The sequence below is a fragment of the Henckelia pumila genome, chromosome 1 (genome assembly GCF_033568475.1).
Source record: "Henckelia pumila isolate YLH828 chromosome 1, ASM3356847v2, whole genome shotgun sequence".
NCBI classification, from domain to species: domain Eukaryota; kingdom Viridiplantae; phylum Streptophyta; class Magnoliopsida; order Lamiales; family Gesneriaceae; genus Henckelia; species Henckelia pumila.
Genome location: NC_133120.1, coordinates 139,635,358 through 139,645,234, shown reverse-complemented (window position 1 = coordinate 139,645,234; position 9,877 = coordinate 139,635,358). Strand labels below are relative to the sequence as shown.

The 9,877-nt window shown below is 32.8% G+C and overlaps 1 protein-coding gene across 4 annotated transcripts; it reads right to left on the bottom strand.

Annotated features, from left to right (window-relative positions):
- Nucleotides 1–3,306: 3,306 nt before the first annotated feature.
- Nucleotides 3,307–8,540, bottom strand: LOC140879177 (G-type lectin S-receptor-like serine/threonine-protein kinase CES101). Of its 4 annotated transcripts, XR_012149374.1 has the most exons (9): nt 7,193–8,516; nt 7,017–7,121; nt 6,725–6,915; nt 6,440–6,650; nt 6,102–6,339; nt 5,862–6,012; nt 5,324–5,672; nt 4,584–4,729; nt 3,307–3,584 (listed from the first exon to the last, which is right to left on the bottom strand). XR_012149374.1 is itself a non-coding variant. In XM_073282849.1 (8 exons), exons 1-7 carry the CDS (start codon nt 8,421–8,423, stop codon nt 5,361–5,363), a joined length of 2,439 nt encoding a protein of 812 aa, XP_073138950.1. In that variant the 5' UTR covers nt 8,424–8,516; the 3' UTR covers nt 4,510–4,729; nt 5,324–5,360. The 4 variants fall into 4 exon arrangements, 3 of the variants coding, with proteins under 3 accessions (XP_073138950.1, XP_073138954.1, XP_073138944.1); XM_073282849.1 differs by lacking the exon at nt 3,307–3,584 and having other exon boundaries at nt 4,510–4,729; XM_073282853.1 differs by lacking the exons at nt 3,307–3,584; nt 4,584–4,729 and having other exon boundaries at nt 5,178–5,672; nt 7,193–8,263; nt 8,429–8,540.
- Between the last annotated feature and the right edge of the window lie 1,337 nt (nt 8,541–9,877).

Here is a 9,877-nt window from a genome sequence, read left to right as displayed (position 1 = left end):
ATTCATGGCACAAATTAAGAATGCTGTTATAATGGTACTGTAAGACACCTCGGAACTATCAAGGAAGTCAAGAAACTATTTGTGGAGAGTCATTTTTATGTATCGTGTGCAGTTATTCTGTAATTCTGATTTATTGGACCTTTTGTGGTTAGAAGTTATTGTGTAGTTAAAAATGATACCAGACACTAAAGTAATATATTATGTGAAATTTGTACATGTTATTTTTCATTGAGGTTCTAGCGGTTGATTTATAGAATGGTTGTGTGTAATATGTGTATAAAATGCTTTAATTTGTTTCAAATTTTTTATTATTATTTTATTTATGAATGAAAATTGTTATGCATGATATACATTGTCATACTATTATTCGAATAGAGAATCTATATAAATTTAAAAATTTCATCTCTAATTGGTATTAATTTGGTACTAATTGGTTAGAATTCAGCATAAATTAGTAATCATTTTTATCTCGATGAATAAAATAATTTATGATGAATTAGACCGTATATGTATTCTCATTTCTAATGTCTTGTGCTAAATTCCATGATCATGGATACAATTTTAATAACAGAGTTCAGATATAAGCATCCTATTACAAATTGGGCTAATTGAGGCCTTAATATCATATTCAATAATTTTTTATGTTTTTAATTACATTTACTTACACAATTATAGACATTTGACAATGAACTATATCACAACACGTGATTTCATTCAACAATGAGCAATGCATTCATCTTTTATATTTGTCAAAATAGTGCACGTGACATTAGATGACCAACATCAATGTAATTGGGAGACAATTTAGAGGGTGTTTGACAGATTTTAAAAGCTCTTTCAAACAGCTTATAAGCTCTAAATTTTTGTTTGATAATTTTTTTAAAAAACAACTTATAAGCTGTCAAAATAAGCTATTTGACAGCTTATAAGCTGTTTTTAAAAAAGTAAGGGGGAGGTACTTTTTTCAAAAAGATCTTATTTTAACATTTCATCTCTCTAAAATATCCTTAAATATTTTAATAAATCTCCATCATATCCTCCACCCATTAAATATTAAATATTATTTTTTAAAAAAATGACAAATCATATAATTTTTTCTAAAATAAAATATTATAAAAATTTTATTTTTTAATATATGTTTATTTTAAAACTATTTTTATATATGTATACCTCAAAACATTATTTTCATATAATTATACCATTTTTGGTAATTTCGACGATAAAAGGATCTTATAATACCAAACACATCAACATCTTTAAGTTATTTAAAATAAGTTTATCCAAACACTTTAACAACTTATTTTTAAAATAAGTTCTAACAGCTTATAAGCTCGTAAAACAGCTTTTAAGCTATAGGAGCTTATAAGCTCTTTTTAATAAGCTTAGTCAAACACCCTCTTATACGATAATGAAAACTCATCATAAGCACTATAATGTATGTTATGCACCAAATCGTAATATCTTTGTGTGTATGTAGAAAATGAGTCTCTCTCAAACTAAATTACTTCTCTATTTGTGCTTCAAATGTCCGAGATTGTTCTAAATTAATATTTAATGGTTACGAATCCGAGAAAATTTGAACCTAATTTTTTTCACTTGAAAATGTTGATCTTAGTGACCTGAAATTTAACCCGATAAGTATAACTATTTATTCTATATTGGACCGCATCTGTACTCTTATTGTTCATGTGTTGTGCCACACCCCATGAACACGCATTCTCTTTTAATAGCAAAGTTCAAATACAAGAGTAATCTTACTAGTTAGGTAAAATCGATGTTTAAATATCATATTTAACAAATTTTGAAGTTTATAATTACATCTAGTTACACAATTGTAGATATTGGACAATGAATGATATCATTGTGTGTGATTTCTTCAGTAATGAGTAATGCATTCATCTTCTATATTTTTAAAAGTAGTGTACATGACATTAGTTGATCAATACCAATATAATTGAATAACAATTCACAGGACAATGAAAAGTCATCATAAATATCATAATGTGTGTTATGCACCAAATCATAACATCTTATGCGTGTGCAGAGAATGAGTCTTTCGCATACTCAATTGCTTCTTTGTTTGTGCCGCAAATATCTGAGATTGTTCTAAATTAATATGGAAATATTTTGAATCCGAGAAAATTCAAACCTAATTTATTTTCACTTGGTAAGGTCGATCTTAGTGACTTAAAATTTTATCCCGATAAATAGGAAAATTTATGCTGAATTAGGTAGCATATATACTTTTATTATTCATGTGTTGTGCTAGGCCTCATGATGACACATGTTCTTTTAATAGTGGAGTTCAAATACACGTGTCGTCTTACTAGTTAGGCCAATCAATGTATAAATATTATATTTAACAAATTTTGAAGTTTATAATTACATCTAGTACACAATTATATAGACATTGGACACTCAATGATATCACCATATGTGATCTCATTCAATAATGAGTAATGTATTCATCTTCTACATTTTCCAAAGTAGTGCGCATGACATTAGATAACTAATGCCAGTGTAATTGGGCGATAATTCATGCGACAATGAAAAAATTATCATAAATATTATAAGGTGTGTTATATACAAAATCATAACATTTTCGTGTGTATACAAAGAATGATTCTCTTATATCCAATTCTTTGTATACTTGTGCAGCAAATGTCCGAGGTTGTTTTAAATTAATATAGAATGATTCCTAATCTTAGACAATTCGAACCTAATTTGTTTTTACTTCTTGAGGAATCTTAGTGTCCCAAAATTTTATCCCGATAAGTAGAATAATTTATGTTGAATTAGTTCACATGTGTATTCTTATTGTCCATGTGTTATGTCTTATTAATTCTAAATTATTTAATTTTTTTTACTATTCAATGTTAATGTATGCTAAGAATTGAATATGATAATTTAAAATTGAATAATTACATTACTCAGAAAAAAAAATTTACAATGAGATTAAATGAAAAAAAAATGGACGATGAGAATTTAAAGCAGAATTGTTTGTGTTGTAAATGTCAAATATTGTACCTTTTTAATTTCAAATTATTCTGAATTATTTATCATTCGATCTTAAATGTTTTTACTTGACATATTCAATCTTAGTAAGACCAATTTCTGAACTCATAAAAACAATTAATTATGCTCAATTATGAAAAACAAATTTACTATTATCTAATATTAGCTTGGTTTTACTGAAACTTAAATAACATTTGAACAACCTTGAGTTTAAAAATATATTTGTACTAATTAATTACTGTCATACTTACATCAACTCTAACACTTTTTCTTCGAAATCAACACTAATACTTTTTCCCGTAACCATCATCACCTATACCTTTTCTTTCAACAATTCATCAACAGAATTATGCATGAACACATCAACAAAAACATCAAAATGACCATCTACGCCATATGATAATATTGAAGTCCTCTTCTTCAGTGGTCTCATCGACCCCATCAACATCTTCATCAGAACTCGGATAATTCTTGAAACACCATTTCCATTACTGTTTCATGCAACTTCTGCCTGCAATACGACATCTTCTTTCTCGAGAAACAGCTTCCTCCTCGCTCAGAGTCTTTCACTTTCCCATTGAAATTTAGCCCAAATTAGTTTCAACATTTTTTCTCATCCATCTGTTCTTACACAATTTTTTTTCAAATTTACAATCATTTGAAATATTGCTTTCTTGTTGTTTTAAATCCAGTCACACAAGTAAAATAATACATTATATATCATTAATAAAATATGCATTAAAAAAACAATTAGACGAAATATGGACACTGCTCAAATTATCTTCATTTTCAAAAATCTATTAAAATATCACAGTATGAAATATACAATGTCAATAACAAACATATCAAGTTTGGAAACAATATAATGAGAATTGAGAACTATATCAAAATTTATGACATTAAGCAAATAATTCAGTAGTTCAAAATTGATCAAATGCAACAACGAAATATATTAAGAAGCGGTTTCAGAAAAATTCAAGAAGCAAAATAAATTTTTGTCAAAAATGGATTTACCATTATCATTTAAGAATTTCAAATGAATAATATTCTTTCCATTGAAACAATCAATAATATAAACAGAAATCACGTAAAAAAATTCAAGAACACAAAATAAAAATTGTGGATAAACAAATAAAAATAAAGAACTAAAAAATATTTTATGAACATTAAGTTACTGTTGAAGGATTTCAAGTAAATACTTTACTGCGAAAAACTGAATAAATAAATAAGTTATGCTCTTATCAAATTATTAAAAATCAAAACCTTATAAAATTAGATAATCGGATTAATGCTGAGCATTTTACAAAAAATTTACGAACTTTAGCATAATTATTCAACAAATTCGAATAATTAATCAAAGGAACAAACAAATAGTGTAAACAATAAAAATAGCAACAAAATCAGCTAAAAAGCTCTAAAAATTTGGGAGAAAGAACACAATCGAGAAATATAAAAAAGCAAAAAAAATCAACATCAAAACTATAAAACCCTTAAATACTTGTGAAAAAACAACTAAATTTTGGTCAAATTCCAAGATGGAAACATATTTCGAAAAAAAAACTTCGAACCTTTTTTACACTTTAGTTTCGACGATTTCTTCTCCTTTGTCGTCCTTCACTTTCTTCTCTTGAAAAATGTTACTCTTCGTCATCATTGATAACATGTATTGAAAGCTTTTCGCCAGATATCATTTTTTTCCTTCTCAAAGATGAAGCTGTTTGGAGCGAGAAAAAATAACAAGATTCATTAGGCTCTTTTATTAATTTATTCAAAAAATAAATAAAGTGTATTATTGAGTTTCATTTAAAATTGAGGACAATTTCGTAGTTTAGCCCCAATTAAAGAGTTCAAACATAATATATGCTTTTATCAGGAAGTGAAAACACAAACTCTGAACCAGGGATTCAGATCAACTTCAATTTACTAATTGAGATTTAAAGACAATTTCAGCTCCTTTTATTAATAAAATTAATAATCATTTGTTGGGAAACCAACTAAAAATAACTATTTATTTTTACTAGTATTGTTATTAACTATTAAAATAATATTATTTGTTATCATAATTATTATAAAGTAATTATTTCTATTATTTAATATAATAATATTAAAAAATAATTTATTTTATTATAATTTTAATGATAATTATGTACTATATACAATTTCATAGATTATTTCTTGCTAAATCCCGAGACACGTGAAAACGGCTCATGACAAGTACCGTGAAAACACGTATGGAGAAGGTTTTTTTTTTTGGTTTTGTTGTTTTCCCCCACCTCCCATTATAGTCCTAAAACCAAATATTGACCACCTTTAGATCAAAATCCAAACTATTCCAATCCGGGTATCTATCTTCCTTCCTCTGTCTGAGTAAGTGTGATTTCATTGACTGAGTCGATCTTTTGTGATGATATCCTCTTTCTCAATTCAACCACGCTATTTCTAGTGATGAAAGCTGGATTCTTGGGCATGGACAGATTCTTCATCTCATTCTTCAACATGAGTATAACATCTTCAACGCTTGGCCGATCTACCGCATGATTTTCGAGGCACAAAAGGCCGATGTGTATGCATCTGTGTAGTTGTTCACTATTGCATGAACCCCCCAATGTTGGATCCATCAGTTCTGCTGCACAATCATTGCTCCATAGCTCCCAAGCCTGAAAAATGAGAGCCTACATTAGTTAGTATTGGTGGTTGTTTTGAGTGGAGTTCCTCCGAACGTAGCTTGCGAAAAATATAGAGAAACTACAGACTAAAATCTTGATCATAGCCGGTCGCTTAAAACCCAATTTTCTCCTGATATTAGATAGACACTCTACCAAAATTGGGGGAAAAAAGATGCTTACATGTTCCACAAGATTCAGAGGTCCTTGGACATCGTGAAAGCTGTTGTTTTTCCTGCCACTCACAATCTCAAGAACAAGAACTCCGAAACCGTAAACATCTGATTTCAAGGAAAATATCCCCTGCATTGCATACTCAGGCGCCATGTAACCACTACGAGAGCAAACAGTCTATCAATATCAGGAAAATGAAGACACGTGGAAAAAAGAAAATTCATGGAGAGTTGAGCATATGTTTCTTACTAGGTCCCAACACGCCTTTCAGTGTTGGCTTCGCTCGTATTCTGCTTAAAGATTCTTGCCAGACCGAAATCAGAAATCTTGGGATTCATATCCTCATCAAGTAATATGTTACCCGACTTCAAGTCTCGATGAACTATCCTTAGGCGTGAGTACTTGTGCAGATACAGCAGTCCTTGAGCAATCCCTTCAATGATCGCGAAACGTTTTGGCCAATCCAGTAGCCTCCTCTTGGTTGAATCTGTTGTCCCATAAAAACAGATACTGTCACATATTGTACTAGCTAGGTATCTAAGTCTGTCGTTCTTTGATCGAAACTAGGTTTGTTTATTACTACATACCAAAGAGGAAAACGTCGAGACTCTTGTTAGGCATGTAGTCGTATACTATAATTTTATCATCACCATGAATGGAGAAGCCTATCAATTTCACTAGGTTGACATGTTGAAGCTTCGAAATAAGTATTAGCTCATTTTTAAATTCGAGCAGTCCTTGCCCTGAGCTTCGAGACAGAACCTTGACTGCTATGCGGTGTCCTTCAAGTGTCACACCCTGTAAAATAAACTTCCTAACTGAAATGACACCAAATTAAAGCCGCATCACCAAGTTGATCGATAACTTTATACCTTATAAACAGGGCCAAAGCCACCCTCTCCCAGTTTGTTTTCAGAGGAGAAGTTGTCTGTCGCAGCAAGAATGGATGCATATGTAAAGAGCCTAAGATCATGGCCCTTTGCTCCTCCGTCTTCCATCTCATATGTATTGGTATACCCCTCTAATGTCAGCAGTCGCTTAACTTCTTCCTCTCTCTTTTTCCCTAATAGATTATCATCGATGCCAAATGGATAAATAAAGAGGTTTTGAAATAGAATTGAAATGAAATCCCTCTCTTTTTTTTTCCCTCTGGAAGAAACCTACCTCGCCTAAATCTAAGAAGAAGGAACAAAGCAGTGCCCAAGAAAAGCAGCACTATCGGAACTCCTACTGAAACGATGATCCATCTCAGCTTACTAGCTCCTGCCACTAAATTTACAAGTGGGATTAGTTCTAATCTTTATTAAGATATATAGTTGGAAATATTTTTTGCAAACTACCTGTGTCCAAAGGAGTGGAGGTAAGAACATATCTAGTGTCTTTAGAACCATCAAGACTCTGCTCGAACTGCAAATCTTTGCCTGTCCAATAAAGGCACCCCAGATCTACCCCGTCAAATCCGAAGCACTCGAAGTTGTTCCAGCAGTTGTCCCGACAGTCGGTAAAACTTAGGCTAGAATTCCTATCAATTTTCTGACTCATAAAATCCACAACAGCACCATTCTCTGTGAACATCCCAGATCTCAGAACAAACGTCTCACGACTATTCCTGAACCTCGGTTGTTGCCAAAGTTCGCACCCTTGGTCACGGCTATAACCATAACAACGAGTAATCCTTGCCAAGGAGGAAGATCTGGCGATAGAGATATCGGAAATAGTCCCATTATAAGCAAGCCTCCAGCCTGAAATAAACTTTCGGTAATCGGGCGTGCTGGCAGGATCTTGGAACAGAGAATAGGCAAAATATTCCTGGTTCCGAGTGGTTACGTTGGTGAAGTTATAGTTCTGGTACACTGGATCAGGTTCAAAATTCAAGTTCTCAAAAGCATTGACTTGATATTTAAAATGATGATAGTCTCCATAATAACGCTTCAGAACACCACTAGTCCAATAAACCACCCCTCGTCGTCTAACTACAAGTCCACGGGCACTCGCATCCCATTCCAGAGTGAAAGGACCAGATGCAGGATTGGCACTCCCGAACCAAGAAGTGAGTATCCATTTCCTCCCGCTCCTACGATCCAAACCCAGTTTCATCCCTGGAATCAATGTATCGGTGGGATAATCAAAACTCTGCCACAACACGGTACTTGAAGATACATCTGTTACCACAAAGTTCCCCGAATCCCACAGAGTAGCAGACACGTCACGGCTCGATCCGCCTTCATAAAGGGTGATGTTTCGTCCCTTGTGCATGATGACCATCGCACCGGTGCCACTTATTGCAAGAATCGGGCTTGAATTGTTGCCCACTGGATTATCCCTATTGCCAATCCACAAAGGATGGTAACCGCCTACTGTGTACCACACTGCTATATACATCTTACCACTGTCTTTTGGTGTATAGAATCCTAAGGTGAAATTATTGTTATGAGAAACCAAGTGAGAAGTAAAATTTAGGTGTTCCCCTTGTTTAAGGGTGTCAAGACATGCAACTAATTGGGAGACCAGTAGTAAGCTGCAAAGAATCAAGGAAATGGTGTTTGTGCTAAATGCTTTACGGGATTTCATGGTACCTTTTGAATATGTTAGTTTGTGATTGCTGATTTCATGGAATGCTCTGAAAATGGATTTTGATCAAGTTTCAATATATAATCTGCAAGGAATATTATTTGTCGTGGACTGATTTTTCTCCATAGCTTTATACTCAAACAGCTTTCTTATTTTTTAAAATAATATAAAGTAATTATTATCACGTGTTATTGACTTGTTGACTGTTGTCCTTTTGGTGAAGTCAATGGTTTTTAAAGAGATAAGTCGATGGTTGTCTAGAAGAGAACGTGGAGAGCATTCCGCCCATCAATTGAAATTACTTCCTCCATTTCCATGTTTTATTTTTCCTTTAACATATAAATATGATATAACAATTTCAATTATATGAAATTTTACTTCCTAAACAATAGAAGTTAATGATGGAATATATCTTATACATTTTACAACATGAAATATAGTAGAAAATATCCTTCATATTACGTAGTGATCCTTACGACATCACCTACAAACTTAAATTATTTAAGCATGCAATTAAAAACTTAATCAAAGCAAATAATTAAGCAGCAGAAACATAAACCTAGTATATAACGCAAACCGACGGGATATAACAGCATTAAAACCCAAAATAATTAATAATGTTCTACAACCATATCGAAAGTATTGTACCCAAAATCGACCGAAACAGAACGACACCTCTTTGCGGTCACTGGTCCTCTGCCTAACCCTGCCTTGAGCCTTCTGCCTCGTCCAACCTAAGACATTATATAACAGCATTAAAACCCAAAATAATAATGTTCTACAACCATATCGAAAGTATTGTATTCAAAATTGACCGAAACAGAACGACACCTCTCTGCGGTCACTAGTCCTCTGCCTAACCCTGCCTTGAGCCTCCTGCCTCGTCCAACCTAAGACATTCCCTATCAAATGGGGTGTCCAAGATAAAACCAAAGACGTGAGTGACTAACGCTCAGTACAAAAAAATACGAGTATACAAACCGATATAAAGCATACAAAATGAAATGACTGAGTGACTGATCAAGTCCTGCTCGGACTAGGCACCAAAGAGTGCATAGTGTCATCTGAGAATTCGACCGCAGGGTAGCTCAAACACTCGTCTAGATCACCATATCCTCAGTCTCGGTCATCATGGTAGCTCCTGGTGTCAGACAATATACAACAAATTAGGGCTGAGCGACCCTACTCGAAACACTATCCCGAAGGAGATAAGGCTCAATATGAATATGCACATGCACCATATATATAGAAAATAGTAAAAATATATAGCATGGCACATAAAATGCAACATATAAGAATGCATACTCAGCTGCAATCTCAGTCAGTACTTTCGTACCTCTAACCAATTGATCGAGTGCTAACAAGGTCTAGAGTCCAAGACTAAAGTCAAGTGATTATCGGATCACACTATTAATGATATAAAAGCCTTAACAAAGCTAGTAGATACTTCTATT